A 17,780-nucleotide genomic window follows, 5' to 3' on the forward strand; every position below is an offset into this window, starting at 1 on the left:
AAGATCCAATTCCAGGCCTCAAATGTGCTAGAAGTTTGCTCTAACAGTTTGAGCTATCTTCCCAACCCCAATTTAATCTTTTGAATGTACTTAACTATTTTATCTTTTTTTTTACGAGAAACTAATATCTTACACATTTCACTGCTCAAACAATACAAAGTGGCAAGATTCCTTAATAAATCCTAGGATACAGTAAAAGCAAATGTTCACTGAATTTTTAATATTCCAAATCTAGCACGTACAAAAACATTTAATACTGTGAAACACTAGAATAGAAATTTCTAATCATTTCCAACATTTACTGCCAAATCAGCAATAAATAACATTTCCACAGATGCTCAGAGGATAAAGCAATCACCTTAGGGGAAGTAGTGAAGGAAAGCTTTCAGAAGGCAGCAGGATTAAAGGAGAATCTCTTGGATATGGAGAGATAAGGAAAACAAACAAGAGATACAGTCTTCACTTGGGTGAAAAACAGGAAGTGAGACCTATTTGAGGAAAGTCTAAGAATAACTTCGAAGGAATAACTAAAGAAAAAGCTAAGGGTAACTGATAGGAAAGGTAAGTTGCTAAAGAATGGGAAGATAGGTTGCTGATTTATTATAAGAAAGGGTTGGAAAATTAGAGCTAATTCTAAGACTTACAAAAAAATTTAATGTAGAGGCTGGAGCAATAGCACAGTGGGTAGGGCATTTGCCTTGCACATGGCCGAACCAGGTCCAATTCCCAGCATCCCATATGGTCCCCCCAACACCACCAGGAGTAATTCCTGAGTGCATGAGATAGGAGTAACCCCTGTGCATTGCTGGGTATGACCCAAAAAGCAAAAAAAAATAATTAATGTAGAAACAACATCAAAAAATTTTTTTCTTCAATATATTTAGAAGGTTGGCAGAAAAAGAACAATGCACAATGACTAGGGGCAATGCTCTTACATCTCTTTTTACATATAGACTGTCATCTCTTCCTTTTAGAAAAGGAATACCGGGACTGGAGAGATAGCACAGCGGGTAGGGCGTTTGCCTTGCACGCGGCCGACCCAGGTTCAAATCCCAGCATCCCATATGGTCCCCTGAGCACCGCCAGGGGTAATTCCTGAGTGCAGAGCCAGAAGTAACCCAAGTAACCCCTGTGCATCGCCAGGTGTGACCCAAAAAAGCAAAAAAAAAAAAAAAAAGGAATACCAAGTGTCTTTGGTTTTGCTTTAATGTTTTACTTTGGAAATAAAATACCTCATTGGGGGGCTGGAGTGATAGCACAGCGGGTAGGGCATTTGTCTTACATGTGGCCAACCCGGGTTCAATTCTTGGCATCCCATATGATCGCCAGAGCTCCGCCAGGAGTAATTCCTGAGTGCAAAGCCAGGAATAACCCCTGAGCATCGATGGGTGTGACCCAAAAAGAAGAATAAAACAAAAAACCACACCTCATTAGGGGTTGAAGAGATAGTACAGGAAGTAAGGCACTTGCCTTGCATGCAGTCAACCCAGTCTGAATCTCTGGCACAACATATGGTCCCCAAGCAAGGCCAGGAGTCACTCTTGAGCACAGAGCTAGTCACAGTCCCTGAGCACTGTATGGCCCAAATATTCACCTCCCAAAAAGAAACAAACAAAACCCCTCAATATTAAAAGTGCCAAAACTACAAATCGCCTTAATATTTTTTCATATTAAAAAAATACTTTTCATACTAAAAAATAACATGCATTTTAGATGTAAAGATACTATAAGAAAAACATAGAAGCTGTGCCCCAACTTACCTGCCACCCAAAAAGTATAATACATATTTTCCTTTTTTGGAGGGTCCCACTTGGCAGTGATCATAGGTGCTGAGGACTGAATCTAGGCTAGTTACATGCCAGTCAGTCAAGTACCTTACTCTCTGTACTATCGCTCTGGCCTTTGCATATTTTTTAAGATTTCAAAATAGCCTTATTTATATTAAGTTATTGGTAACTGGCAAAAAAAAAAAGAAAAAGAAAGCAAAGTCTATCAACAGAAGATCATTAATTACGAGTTTACTATGAATTCATAATGCAGCCAAGATAAAGTATTAGGATAGGTCTGTATGTACAGAATGAATTATCAAAATATATTTAATAAATATATGATGGGGACAAAGTTAAAAAAGTTAAGATTTCTATAAGATTTCTAAAAGAAATACAGGGGGGCTGGAGTGATAGCACAGGGGGAAGGGTGTTTACCTTGCACGCAGCCGACCCAGGTTCGATTCCCAGCATCCCATATGGTCCCCTGAGCATGGCCAGGGGTAATTCCTGAGTGCAGAGCCAGGAGTGACCCCTGAGCATTGCTGGGTGTGACCCAAAAAGCAAAAAAAAAATAATAATAATAAAAAATAAAAAGAAATACTGGGCTGGAGTGATAGTACAGCGGGTAGGGTGTCACGCGGCCGACCCAGGTTCGATTCCCAGCATCCCATATGGTCCCCTGAGCACTGCCAGGGTAATTCCTGAGTGCAAAGCCAGGAGTGAGCCCTGTGCATCGCTAGGTGTGACCCAAAAAAAGCCAAAAAAAAAAAAAAACAAAAAACACCTAGTGACATTGTTATAGGCATAAAAAATTACCAAGAGAGATTTAAAATAGAGGGACTGAGGTTTAGAACAAGAGTATGTAGTTTTCCAATGTTAGACCATACCCAGCAAAGGTCAGGGGTAAATTCTGGCTCTACATTCTGGAATCACTTCTGGTGGTGCTTGGGGGACCCTTTGGGATACCAGGGATCAAACCAGGGTTGTCCATTATGCAAGGCAAGCACCCTACCCACTGTACTCCCCCTCAAGCTCCTGTTAGGGTTTTATATCCTTTTGGAGTAGCACTGTAGTCCTGTTCAACTGGTGTTCGAGCGGGCACCAGTAACGTCTCCACTTGAGACTTGTAACTGTTTTTGGCATATCAAATACACCACAGGTAGCTTGCCAGGCTCTGCCGTGCGGGCGGGATACTCTCAGTAGCTTGCTGGGCTGTCCGAGAGGGATGGGAGAATCAAACCTGAATCAGCCTCGTGCAAGGCAAACGCCCTACCCTCTGTGCTATTGCTCCAGTCCATTAGCATCAATAATAAAGTGAATTTACACAGTACTTACAATATGACTATAAGCAGAACTTACAATTGTGTATTATAATCAAATGCACCAAAACAAAGAAATCTAATATTAAACACCAGCTGTTTTTATTGCACATACACTCTCAACAATATGTAGAAGAGAGGTCAAACTCTCCATTAATATTTTTAATATCGGGGCATTTAATAAAATAACTGGGCATCCCACCTTACTTACCATTCAATCATGAGGAGTCGATTAAGACAATCTTCCCCACATGCTATTTCACCTTGGGCTCTTTCCTCCTTAGAAAGAGGTGTACACTCACACTGCATTCTCTTAATATCTCTATGGGATTTGTTCTTCTTTCTATGGGGTAAAATTTTATAAAAATTTGTTAAATCTTGTGATATGTAATACACAAAAAATAAATGTCGTTAATTTTTTAAAGATTCTAGTCAATAATTTAAAAAAGGTTTGTTTTTTCAGTACTTCAGAAACAGAAAATTCTAAGAACTGTGCTGCAAGAAAGGATGAGAAGCAAACTGGAGAATACAGCAAATTCAAATTCAAGCCCTGAATTTTGTACTGGGCACTTATTCTCTAGTCCAGGTTTCCAGATCAGCTAAATCTCTTGGAGGGTGGGCTGAGGGGAGGAGAAATTCAAGTATTTTATTGGGTATTTACAGGAGAGGGTGAAAGCCCATGCCCTTGACCAGCTAGAACAGTAGCTTTATAGCTGCTGGAAACTAAATCTCAAATTCTGAGAATTTCCAAGTGTTAATAGCCATATCTGGCTCGGGAAAAAATAGAAAAACTCACCATCAAATACTGAAAGAGCTGATTAAAGAATTTATCCTCACATGAACAAATGATAACTGAGATATAATCTGAAGAAAAAACATCTTGCTGAAAGTTTTAAATTACAAGTTAAATGCAATCAAATGCTTTGGTGTTACTCAATATTCTTCCCAATGTGGCCCCCTTCCAACCTTGTTTCCTTCCTGTGGCCCCCAGTCCCATTGCTTAGCTCCCAAATCTCATGCCAGGGACCCCCACTTATACCCTTCTCATCTATGGTTCTCTAAGAATACCCTAGAGGTATATAAGAGCCATAAGGTTGAGAAACACTGCTTTAGATAATCTTTCAGTAACAACACAGCACTACCATGATATTTTACACAGATATCTTGCTTAAAAGAAAGTGAAATAATTTATAGAAGAAAAGAATATAGCTATAAGTAAACATTTCAGAGGTCTAAATTTCTCAACCCAAACTGAGGAGAAAAAGGAAGCTATTAAAAAGTGACTGAACTCATAAAAATCTAGTCAGAATTAAAAACAAAACTAAAAAAATAACCAAAAAAAACATACCATCTTTACTTTGCCTTTATGTCAAGCTATTTTTGATCATTGATAAAAAAATGGTCAAAAACATCAAGTTTGATTAAATAAAATTTTTCAGGGGGATGTGAAGATTAATGTAAAGATTTATGTGTAATAAAAATATTAGGGGAGTAATAAATGCCCAAAGGCAACAGAAACTGAGAACTGGTCATCATGGGAAGCTTATCACAAGGTGTGAGATGAGGATGGTTGAGGGAAACAGATATACTGAAAGAGGATGTGGTGCTGTAATGTTATATGCATGGGATCCTACAATTTTATAAACCATGGAGCCTAAAATTTAAAAAATAGTAATAAGAACTTAAAATTAGGGAACCAAAACTACTCTTCAAATATTGGACAATGAAAGCACAGTCTAAGTAGCTGCCTCAATCTCCTAATTTCCACTGTGATTATGCATTCTATAATAGTTCCATAAACTATAATATATATAGTACTTTATGAAAGTACAAAATAGTGTCATAATGACTTCAATTAAAAACTTTAAAATTACTCATTTAAGTCACTTAAATACATAATTCATTAATGAGTATGGGAATATGCTTACCTAAAAATATGACTGACTTGCTTTTTATATGAGGAGTTTAAGAAAAATGAGGATGGCATAAAGTATACCTTTAGTATGAGATAATAAATGAGACAAAAAGAGAACATCTCTTTTTTTCCTTTTTGCTTTTTGAGTCACACCCAGAGATGCAGAGGGTTACTCCTGGCTCTGCACGCAGGAATTACTCCTGGCACTGCTTGGGGCACCATATGGGATGCTGGGAATCGAACCCAGGTCAGCCACGTGCAAGGTAAATGCAAACGCCCTACCTGCTGTACTACTGCTCCAGCCCCAGAACATCTCTTTTCTAACAGAAAAAAAAAAAAAAAACCTGCAAAAGAACTCTACAAATATAAGCATATATACTCATATTAGACTCATATATTTTAATTTATATTTGATCACGTAATTATTTCCTGGGACTGAACTAATATGATCAAGTACTGAAAGGTCAATTTTTTGTGTGCTTGGGTCACACCCAGCAGTACTGAGGGTTCCTCCCAGCTCAAACCCAGAGGTACTCAAGGAACCATTTGATGACCAGGACCAAACTCTGGACTCCTTACTGTAAAGCATACACTTCAGCCCTCTGAATTATCTCCCTAGGCCCCAAAACTAGTATTTTTTAATAAGAGGTAAAGATTTGTCAATTAAGTATTAATTACCTTTCTGTTAAATAAACATTTTCTTCAATGAGATCAAAGTAACAAGGCATCTTCCCTTGCTTGGCACATTCCTTCCATCGTTGTGGGTCCCTGAAGTCCTCCATGACACAAGAAGGTCCAACTAATGCTGAGCCTGGGGACACTGTTGTATCTCCCTGCTCTACCTCAACTCTAACTTTCTTTCTATCCTGAAGTTCACTGTCACTTTCAGAATCACTCTCCAATTCCTGCCTCCTTTTTTTAGGAGGCCCTCTATCTTTCATATCACTTTTTTCTAAGTTTTTTGAAAGATCTTTCTTTTCATTCACTGTTACGGAGTCCTTAATGGAATTACTACTTATTTCAGGTGCTTGTACTGATCCCTTGTCCTTCTGAAGGGACAGAAAAAATTTACTGGATTGGCTTGAAAAGTGGGATCCACTACGCTGATTCCAATTCTCCTCCTCTTCACGGTCGTCAGTTAAGGAATCTGGCACTTGCCCTTGAATTCGGTCATATACAACCCCAGTTCCAGGTGGCCGGCCTGCTGATCTTGGATCCCAGTAGCCGTTGCCTTGCCAGTAATTACGTGTCCCACCATACTGTTCTGCACTTTGCTGATATTTGTGTCCACCACAGACTCCAAAACTACTGTCGGGCTGCTGGTATGTGGTCGTCGGCTTTTCTTGTTGAGAGAACTCCCACCCTAGGTTTCTGTGCTCTTCAGATGCATGGAAGCTATCTACCTGGGAAATCTCACAAGAGGAAGAAAAACTCATTTCTGTTTTTCCCAGTCTACTATCTGGTCTGTTAGGGAAAGTTGTCTGTTGCCGAGACTTATTTGTGACATCTTGAAAATCATCAGAGGAATAAACGGGCATCTCTTCCTGTTGCCTTGAAGCTATTTTGGAATTTGTTTCTTCAACATTTGGATGATTTAGAGAATCAGATTTCACATCAGTATGACTTGTACTATCAACCCCATCACTCTGAGGATGAACAATTTCAGGCAAATGGTTATCTATTTGTTTTCTGCTGGACTGTGTAAAAGTAATTTCTGGATTCTTCTCCATTCCCTTATGAAGGAAAAACTTCTCAGTCTGAGTACAGGCTTTACTCGATGTACTCTCAAATTTTTCCTCATACAAGTGTCTCCTTGACTCCAATCTTTCATCTTCCCAGTGATCTGAATAGTGTCTGTAACTCTGACTGCTCCGGGAAGAACAAGGACTTGTTTCTTCCATGGGCAAAGTAGAATTCTTTGGCACAACCACAACTGACTGTAGACGGTTCCTTGGAATACAGCTATCATCAGAATCTGTATCTTCTGAATCACTATCATCACTTGAACTTTCAGAAGAACCAGAAAAATCTTCATGAACAGTAGACACAATCTCTGAAGCATGACCACTACTATCACATTTTAAAGTGTAATTTATACCATCACTGTCTTCCATGGTTAAATTTAAATCGCAAGAAGAAAATACTACTTGCGAATCATCAGAAGTATGTGCATGTTCTCTTCCATCTTCATCTAACAAGATTTCTGGTCTTTCTCTTCTATCAGGCACTATGGAATTTCCCTCTTCTTGAGTCTTCTGTACACATTTTCCAGGTAACCCATAATTATGCCTGTTTTCCCAGGAAGCAGCTACCCTGGCTGAATCAGGAAGGTCACTACCTACTTCCATTTTTTCTTTCTCTGCTTGCTTTGTAAAATCTGAGCTTTTATTCAGCACAGCATCCATAACTGGGGATGTGTTCTCTCCACATTGTAAGAGAGTTAAATTGTCCATTTTTACTCCTGGTGAAACACTTGGAAGAGACGAAGCAATTCCTGAATGTATGGGTTGACATAAATCATCAAAATGATTAACTGAAGCTGAAGTAGTGCTACCAATGCCCTGTCTATTGTCCTCAACCACAAATTTTGAGTGCTGATCTGTCATATTTCTATTATCACATGTAACTGTTTTTGATTTCAAATGCACATTCATAAAGCTATTTGGAGAAATCTTTGCAACTGAAGGCTCAGTATTTTCAGCTTCGGAATGACATAAAGGATTGCTATCATTTGAAGTACAATATAAATCTGAATCTTTGGTTTTACAACAAGAAACTCTCATATCAACTGGTTCTTTTACTGTTTTGGAATAATCTATGGTTATTAGTGGCAAAGATGTCAGTTTATCTTGGTGTGGCGACACTGAAGGATCTGTTTCCCTAAGTGATTTTTCTGACTTATTACACTGTGTGCAAGTATCATCCAAGTCTTTTTCTTTACATCTATTAATATTCTGAAATCCATTTGATGAAAGCATGCGTGCTCTGACCAAAGGGGATACCTCCAATCCAGTCACACTATCATCAGAAGACATCAAAGCTGTGTCTGTTTTGGAAGTGCAAAATGTTGCTGAATCAGATTCTGTTCCAGGAGATCCATTTATATTTAATTCTATGGGACAATAACTTCTTAATTGATCATTCCTTACTTTAGATGAGTCGAATTCCTTAATACTATCATGGCTATCATGTCTTATAAATTCAGACTTAAAAACAGGTGATTCATCTAGCTTTTTAAAAGTAGGTGAATCATTTAATCGATTTGATGGTGATGGAGAACCAGTCTTTTCTCTTTCAGGAATTTTACTAATCATTCTTAATTCACTACCTTTTGAACAAGGAGTCTGTAAACTAAAAGAATGAGACTGTTTTGTTTCTTCATTTAATTCTGTACAACAGAAAGAATTTTTAAATTTATCAGACTTGGGTACAGGTTTTGAAGAAGCAGATTTATAACGGGAAGCACTGTTATCATACTTGGAATACGATGACCCCCGTCGAAATCCCAATTCATTAGAAGGAGAACAACATCTCTTTACTGCTTCATTTTCTGAAGTCCTTTTGGATTCTCTTTCTAATTTTGAAGAATACTTTCCTCTTTTCTCTGTCTCTAAGTAAGAGGACTCGGTTTTGCAATCCCGGTCAGACTTAGAATAAGATGATGTCCTCAGATCTCTGTGAGAGGAGGAATGAGATGAGGTGCGCCTAGAATATGTTTTCTTATATTCATCTTCTGAGTCAGAACTCTCTCGTGCCCTGTTATCTGTATATGGCCGAGAATACCGTGCCCGCTCTCGATAAGGGGAACTCCTATAGTAGCGGCGATCAGAGTCGTAATAATGGGATCTTTCTGACCTGGAATAGGATAAACTAGTTCTAGAGCCTCTCTCAGATCTAGAACGAGATCTGCTTCGCCTCCGTTCTCTCTCTGATCTACATCGAGAAGATATATACCGAGTATCTCTTTCAAGTTTTGAGTAGCTAAAATATTTATCATCTCTCTCTGTTTTAGATCGTGAAGATTTCCCCAAATCCTCATATTTTAAAGGTGCTAAGCTCTTTTTTGAATCTCTTTCCTTTTCAATGCTTGCTGAAAATTTTAAATCATGTGATCTTTGACTTGAGGAAGTCCGTACAGAATCTTCATCAGATTCTGAACCAAGAAAGGTGCCTTCAGATTGTGAGGATTTCTTCTTAGAACCTGTTTTTTTTGAGACCAGACTATTCTTAGAACTATCTGGAATTTCTTCTTCCTTCCCAATATGGGAATCTTCTTTTTGCAAAGGCGCATCTGCTTGTTCATTCAAATTTTGAGTTATGTGTTCCTCTGAACTATTAGATACAGTGTCCTGTTTAGTGTCCATTTCTGAAGATTCAGGTACAACTGTAACAGGGGATTCCTTGAGGTTTCTAGCTGCTACATCTACTGGTGCTGTCATCAGAACCGTTACTGGTGCATGTGGCAAAGCCACTGGCTCTATTACTGGTGCTGGTGGCGAGGGTGTTATGGCTGGGGGGGGTGGAGGGGGTGGAGGTGGAGATGAGGGTGGTGAGTCTAGAGTTGTTGATTCTGCTATGGCTGCTGGTAATGATACCATGGGAGGAAGAGGAGATGCCGCTGCTGTAGTGGTAGTTAGCAGAGGCCTCGATGTTACATGAAGCAGATGTTTCTTAAAATGAATTTTGCCCAATTCTACCCTTGATTTTGGTGGAGAAGATTCTTCTGTAGTAGATAAGGTATCTCCAACGTCCATTTTAATTTTAGGGGTTAAGTCTACTTGAAGAGGTACAGATGGGGAGTTTGGAGTATCATTTTGCTTTTCATTACCAAGTGCAGTCAGAAACCTATTCTGCAAAGTCTTCTTTGTAAGGCTAAAGCTGAATGACACCTTTTGTCGTCCCTGTTCTTCCAAATTAACTTTTGTCTTGGTGCCTTTGGGTAAAAACCGACTAGAAGCAACGCCTTTGAACATTGGTCCTTTGATGAAACCTGTTTTCTGCACATTTTCAATCTTTGCCTATAAATGAACAAAACAAGCTGTTACTATTATAATAAAGTCACTTTCAAAAATCTACTATAATTTCAAATGTCAGGGAAATAAAAAGATCTTTTTAGTGACAAATAACATGAATTCCTGAAGACTGTAATCATTTAAAAGTCCTTTATTATGGAAATTTTAATACACTTATAAGTATAGAGAATTTAGTACCCACTCTGGTTACAATTACCTATATTTTCGCATTCTAGTGTGTTACATAAAGAACTTAATCTCTCTGGGTTTTTTTTTTCCTTTGAAAGTAGAAAAGTTGATTGAAAAGTCGAAGAGAGGAAAAGAACTCCCCATGTGGGGAGGAACTCAGTACAAAACTAAGTTCAGAATTTAGTTTCTTTGCAGCATAACTATCTTCCAGGCAGATTTTTAACAACACTGCCTCCCCCCCAAAAATATATATATATATCAGAGGTCTCTCTCAAAATGCAATACGAAAGACAAGAAAGTTCATGTAGACAGAAAGCAATAGTTAACATCTCAGTAATGAAAATAGTTTGCTTTGTTTGTGGGGGGGAAAAGTGAAATCATTACAATCCTATGCTCTACAACCATATATCCTTGCATTATACAGAATCAGTTTTACTGAAACTAAAGATCTGTGACAAAATTCCAGATACAGATTCAACAAATCTAAGGTGGACAAGAAATTTGGTTTTGTTTTAAAAACAAGCATCACATGGGGATGGGGAGAGGAAGAAAAAACAAACAAACAAACAAAAAACCATCACAGAGATTCTGACGATCTTGCCAGATTTTTGAAAAGCCTGGTAAAAACAATCTTCCATCATTTTATTATGAAATAGCCAAATAAAGACCTGACCTTTTTTGCCTTCCTGAAAATCACCCACACTCTGTCACACTCATTAACATGGTCTCTGCTTAGGACCCACATACTTTTGTCATGCTGATTTAGTCTGATTCTACCAAAAGTGAAACAATTACAAAGTAGTGTTAAGATGATTTATCTGGTGATCACTGTATGAGTGAAATGCAAACACAAAAGTTCTTAAGTTTGTAACTATACATCACAGTGGTTCTCTAATAAAAAAATTTTTTTTTGGGTCGCACCTGGCGATGCACAGGCATCACTCCTGGCAGTGCTCAGGGGACCATATGGGATGCTGGGATTCAAACCCGGGTTGGCCGAGTGCAAGGCAAACGCCCTACCCGCTGTGCTATCACTCCAGCCCCTCTCTAATAAAAATTTTTTTAAAAAGATTTATCTAGGGCTAGAGCAATAGCACAGTGAGTATGGTGCTTGCCTTACACACAGCTAAACCAGGTTTTAACCCCAGCACCTCATATGGTACTCCCCCAAGTACCACCGGAGTGATCCTTGAGAGCAGAACCATAAGTAATCCCTGAGCACCATCAGGTGTGGCCCCCAGCCCCCAAAGAAAAAAATATATACATACACACATATATAAAATACAAATTAAAAGGATTATACACATGTCAGCTGTGACACTTTTCTAACTTGTCAGAAACATTCTTTAATCACAACTCTGGCTATTACAGAGAACAACTATTTCTCTTTCAACATGATAAAAGCTGCCATCTCTTTTCACAATTATATAGTATTCAAGTAGGAAAGCAAATGTTTTCACATATTGTCAGAGAAAAGCACTCTTCGAGTAGTTTTTGTTTTGGGACCACACCTGACAGTGCTTAGAGTTTACTTCCAGAGGTGCTTAGCAGACTGTGCTTAATTTTGCTGTGATTTGAACTGGGTCATGACATTAGCCTACAAGGCAATTAAGTGTTTTACCTCTTCTACTATCTCTCCAGCCTCTCTTTCAATATTCCTAGTAAACAAAGTCTATTTTCCAAATTAAATCCTCTATGCAAGATCAATACATAAAGAAAAGTTAATGGCGGTCTCTAGAGGTACCAGATTCCTTCATTTTGCCTACAGCTCTTTAAGTTCCCAAGTTTAAAAACCAACAGGTTAGCCCTAGCACTGCTGGAAACATACACTCTCACCCCATCTCCAGCAGAGCCAAGAAAAATCCCTGAGCACTGCCAGGTGTGGTGCCCAAAAACAAAAACAAAGAAGTCCCAAAACAAAAATAACATCAGTTTGGGCTGGAGTGATAGCACAGCGGGTAGGGCGTTTGCCTTGCACGCAGCCAACCCGGGTTCAAATCCCAGCATCCCATATGGTCCCCTGAGCACCACCAGGGGTGATTCCTGAGTGCATGAGCCAGGAGTGACCTCTGTGCATTGCTGGGTGTGACCCAAAAAGCAAAAAAAAATAAGAAGAAAAAATAAATAAATAACATCAGTTTAAGATAAACATCATCTATCACTAAAAAGACTCACTGTAGACCCAAAAGTAAAATTAAGCAAAAACTAGTCATTTACACCCAAAATAATAGTTAAATTTCAATGCTTCCAACCCCATGATTATTGAATACAAAAAAAAGCATACTTGCCTCATTTTCTTCTTCTCTATTGCAATCCAGCCAAGGAAGCATGCAAAAGAATAAAAAGAAATCATAAATACTTAAAATCAATTGAAATAAAATTTTCCTCTGAAAATTAAAATATTAATTATCTATAGGTATATTCCATTGAACAGCCCATTCCTTCAGAGTCTGCATTATCTAAAGTATAAAAAATATTTATTGAAGAGCACACCACACAATGTTAAATGATACTAAGTGCTAGAAATAAAGGGTTGAGAGAAGAATACAATAGAGTCTCTGCCCTTAAGATAATAATTTCTATAAATACAAAATATAATTTTGTTACAAAAGTAATTGCAACATAATGGAGTAAATATCTAAATAAAAATGTCTACATTATAATAGTAAAGAGAAGGTAAGTTTAGTGGAAACAGAAGAATGCAACTAACCTTTAGAAGAAACAGACTATTAAGAATAAAAGTGGTTACCAGAAGGGAAGGATAAGGGGGTAAGCTGGATAAAAAGGGGGACTGTACCTCTGAGAAAAGAAGCTAGGCTTTTGGTAGTGATCATAATGTAGTAAAAGTATGTGAAGTTTTAGTGTTGTACATCTGAAATCTAAAACATTTCAATGCCATTAAAAAATTAAAGAATTAGTTTTTGAAGATTTTATTCAAAGAAGATCCTTGGAAAAGGATATCACAGGCAAAGGCACAGATATTAAAATGAAACAAGGACTGGAGAGAAAGTATAACATATTAACGTGCTTGCCTTGCATACAGGTGAATCAAGTTCTATCCTTGACATCCCAAATGGACCCCACCAAACCCTGCCAGGAGTGATCCCTGAGTGCAAAAGCAAGAGTAAGCCCTAAGCATTTTGTGGATTTGGCCAAAAACAAAACAATACCAAAACAGTATTTGGGGGGAAAAAAAAACAAACCTGGGGCCTGAGTGACAGTACAGTGGTAGGGTGTTTGCTTTGCATGCAGCTGACCCGGGTTCAATCCCCGGCATCCCATAAGGCCCCCCAAACACCACCAGGAGTAATTCCTGAGTGCAGAACCAGGAGTAACCCCTGGTCACCCCAAAAGTAAAACAAAACAAAAACCATTTAAAAGGAAAACAGTATGTCAAGTAGTGGGTAGTAACAAGGTCCAGTGGCCTTGTTTCTCATGAGAAACATTTCTTTTATGGGTTAGTAAGTGGTTCTCAAACATTCTTTGTATTCATTCCATAGTCTCTTTGAAAAATGGGAGGTATATATACTGTATCACATCACCAATCTATTCGTCAAGAGAGCTACATGATGTTCCAAAAAAGGTCACAATGACTTGAAAAACAAAACATTACTGGGGCCAGAGATACATTACAGGGGGTAGAGCAATTGCATTTCATGCAGCTGACCTAGGTCTAATTCCCCAGCACCACATATGGTTCCCCAATCTTTGCCAGGAGTGATCCCTGAGTGCAGAGCCAGAGTAAGGCCTGAGCACCGCCAGTTATAACCCAAAAACAAAACAAAACATATTACTATTGGTATGTTTTTGTAAATTATTTTTTGGGGCCTGGGAATAAAAAAATGTTATTATCCCCCAAGCACCATCAGTCAGAAGCACTGCCTTAATTAACCAAGCATTGGTGAAGTATGGCAACCAATCAATAAAACACTCCCTCATAAATTAATGGTAATAGCATTGTTAGATTCAATAATTGAGGGCCAAAGATATAGAAAAATGGGCTAAAGTACATGCTTTGCATGCAGGAGACCTGAATTTAATCCCTGGCACCACATGGTCCTATGAACACTGGGACAAGCAACAAGCTACAAATCAAAAATATTTTTGAATTATTAATCCATGTCAACAAAAAAGACAAATTTCTATTAGGTTACATGGCACAAATGAAAAAGACTAAATTGAAGAATGATACAGTTAATAAAATCAGCCAACCAATCTCTCAGACTAAGACACTAGAAGCAAAATTTCCATAGGGAGACTTCATGAGAGATTTCACCATATCATGAACATTTATTAGTATTAAAGAAAACATTGATTAGTAAGGGAATCTACTCTGAATATCATGTCATACAGGAATAGTAACAGACAGAAGTGTTTGTAATTACTTTGAGGAAAAGACCACAGTGATCTCATGGCAAAATATGAGCAAATTTAAAAGATAGTCTAATTTTATAAAATTACAAAAATTGGACCTAACATATGACTAACAGATTAAAGTACAGGATGAGTGGGCTGGAGAGATACTACAGTGGGTAGGGTGTTTGTGTTGTACATATGGGTTGCCTGAACACCACCAGGAATGATCCCTGAGTGCAGAGTCGGGAGTAAGTTTAAGCATCACCAGGTGTAAACAAACAAAAATGTAGAGAATGACAGATCTTTTCACTTTAGCTCACTTTTAGTTGGAACAATTAGTTTTCTTTATTTGAAAAAACTACCAGCACCTAGGAGAAAAAAAAAATCTTACTAACCAAGAAAGATAAAACTGCAATTTGGTCTTTGTTCCTAAGGACAACTACCTTTAAGTTGTAAAAAAAAAAAATGTGCATATGAGAAAATCTATTTTTTAAAGTTTTGTTTGGGTGGACTAATCTCAGCTCTGCTCAGGGGAACATGTGGTACTAGGATTAAACCCTGCCAGCACTCCTGTGTGCTCAGATCTTTGAGAAATCTCTCTGGCCCAAATGTCTCTTTTGTAAATACAAAACAGACAAATGGAAGAACATGCTTTTTGAAGTTTATTTCCTTTGAAAGTCTTACCGGTATATCATTACATATAAACATTTGTAGATGTAGTTTAAGCTATATTCTGTCAGCATTAACAGCACCACATAAGGTACAGAGATCACTCCTGAACAGAGTCAGGAATAGTCCCTGAACATGGTCTATGTTGCAGTACAAAAACAATAAACAGATGTTAAAGCCCCTCCTCAGAGAAAATTCTTCAAGGAGATCCATCCAGGGGCTTCAATACTCTAGATTCCTAGGAGATCTGCCCACCGGCAGGATACCATCTAGGGGCATATTGCTTTCTCCTTTTCCTTTACTGGTAATCCATGTAATCTATTTTAACAATCATATTAAATTTATTTCTTAATAATATTTCCAGTCATTTTGCATAAACACAGTAAGAGACTTTTATCATCTACACCCTAGATTAAACTTTAAATGGTTTCTCTGTACTCATGGTAGCTTTTCCTGGGGAGATCTTGCTATGTTTCCCAGACTACAGTTCCCAGGTCAGGGTAGTTTTTCCTAATCTCAATATGGTCCTTATCCAGTTATTTCTTTTGGGGTCATGACAGAATTTGTTCCACGACCATGCTCTTAACTTACACTTCTTATGGCACGTAGGCTGCTCCACGTCGAAGCCAGCACAATTTATGGTTTGCCCCAGTTCCATCCAAATCCCTCAATGGGACTCACCTTTTGGGGTGTAAGGAGCTAAGGTCAGTCTAAGGGCAAATGAGGCTTAAGTAAATATAAGGGATGTCCAGGAGTAAATATTATTCACAGTCAATTAATTCCCATATTACAAAAGCATAACATTAACTGTCTTCCTGGGTCTATACAAAAAGGACATTGCTCTAAAATAAAAATATCAAAGGGCATAAAACACAGAGAAAAGCAAATATTTCACTTACATAAACAAAATCCAGAGTTATCAGAAGTTTGACTTTGTAAGTTACTATGTCTGATTTGGAGATATTTGTAACTAACAGATAGGGAAAGAAGAACATAAAGGAGAGGTTAAAGATAAACAAAGAGCACTGGGAGTGCCCCTATGGAATTGCATGTTCTTCGGGAGCACTGTGGTGGGTGTAATTCACTTAACCAAAACTCCCTGTGGGCGGAGAAAGGACAACTAAATGTTAAGCCTAAAATGCTTGGAACTATAATCCAACACTGAAGGTCCCTTGAGCACTACTTTGATGGTCCCCAGAACCACAGAGCCCAAGAAGCACCATATTCTTAGGTTCTACATTGAACTGCTAGCCTCTATTTCCAAGAGTGGCTAGCTACAATCCATGAAGGGCCAAAAAAAGAGAAATGAAATAAAAGTTCAACATTAACAAAGCAAGAGTATTAGTCTCAGGTGCCATAGTGATAGTACAAGCAGGTAGGGCGCTCGCTTGCTTGCATGTGGCTGACCCAGATCTTATCCCTGGCATCCTATATGGTTCCCCAGGCCACCAAGAGTAATCCCTGAGTGCAGAGCTAGGAATAAGCCCTAAGCACTGTCAGGTGTGGCCCCAAAATGCTCCCCCCACACACACAAATAAATGAGTGGGGTCAAAAAGAATGCCCACACAAGCAAAGCATTCATTGCAAAGCTACATCTCCTGTGGCTAGAGAGATAGTATAGTGGTTAGGGCACTGGCCTTGCACATGGTCAACCTGGGTTTGATCCCCAACATCCCATATAGTCCCTGACCCAAGCCTGCCAGGAATAAGTCTTGAGCACCATTAGGTGTGCAACCCAAAACCAAAAATATTAAAATGAAAAAAAAAAAACACAAAATAAGTAACATCTTGAGATCTTCAGGCAAGATTTTAATGTGGTATGTTTTTATACTATAGTAAAAAAAAGTATATAGTAAAAAAAGTAGTAAAAAAATGATCTCAAACATACCATCAAGTAGTTCTATAGTCAGTGAGGAAAAGACTATCATCCCAAAACAAGTTTCTCTCCCTCTCCCTCTCCCCCTCCCCCTCCCCCTCTCCCTCTCCCTCTCTCAGCCCTGGTGCCCGCTTGAGTAAACTGACAATGGGATCACAGTGATACAGTGATACAGTAATACATACTTTATTATATGCACACATATAACTAAAATCTTATTCTATGGCTTATCTCCCAATTTGTTGCATTATTTACTTGTTACTTACTTGCATATAGCAAATTACATTTTGTTTATCTTTTCCAAAAATCCATTAAATTAGAAGGTATGGTGACTTAATTCGAACATTTTAAAGATTGTTATATACAAGTAAGTTTTCATTACTCATTATTTTGAGTTTAATATACATTTCCATTTATTTTCCTTATCAGCAAAATGTGGGAGAGGGGAACCCTATATCAAATAATATTCAAAAGAAATAAATATAACACAGACAAATATTCTTTGTTATGGGGTCATATCCTTCTGTGCTCAGGAATATTCTTGGGAGCTTGGGGAGCTCTATGGGATGTCGAGAATAAGACCAGGGTTGGCCATAATCAAGATAAGTGCCCAACACTCTCTCTCCAGCCCTGAAATTCATTTTTAATACTAGCCAATAAATCATACCAAAAAGT

General features: G+C 38.2%; 1 protein-coding gene across 5 annotated transcripts in view; it reads right to left on the reverse strand.

The window, feature by feature from the left end:
- SETD2 (SET domain containing 2, histone lysine methyltransferase) overlaps positions 1 to 17,780 on the reverse strand; it is a 121,729-nt gene that overhangs the window by 83,774 nt on the left and 20,175 nt on the right. For 4 of the 5 annotated variants that reach the window (XR_008629740.1, XR_008629739.1, XR_008629741.1 and 1 more), the window contains exons 2-4: positions 12,493 to 12,531; positions 5,682 to 10,021; positions 3,300 to 3,431 (exon numbers count right to left, since the gene is read on the reverse strand). Coding sequence is in view for 2 of the 5 variants with exons in the window: in XM_055134566.1 (XP_054990541.1) it covers positions 3,300 to 3,431; positions 5,682 to 10,021; positions 12,493 to 12,531 (4,511 nt within the window). In the remaining 3 variants the exon portion in view is untranslated. The remainder of the gene's footprint in view (positions 1 to 3,299; positions 3,432 to 5,681; positions 10,022 to 12,492; positions 12,532 to 17,780) is intronic. The other variant, XM_055134567.1, reaches the window with a different exon arrangement.

This window comes from Sorex araneus, chromosome 4, assembly GCF_027595985.1.
Source record: "Sorex araneus isolate mSorAra2 chromosome 4, mSorAra2.pri, whole genome shotgun sequence".
Lineage (NCBI taxonomy): Eukaryota > Metazoa > Chordata > Mammalia > Eulipotyphla > Soricidae > Sorex > Sorex araneus.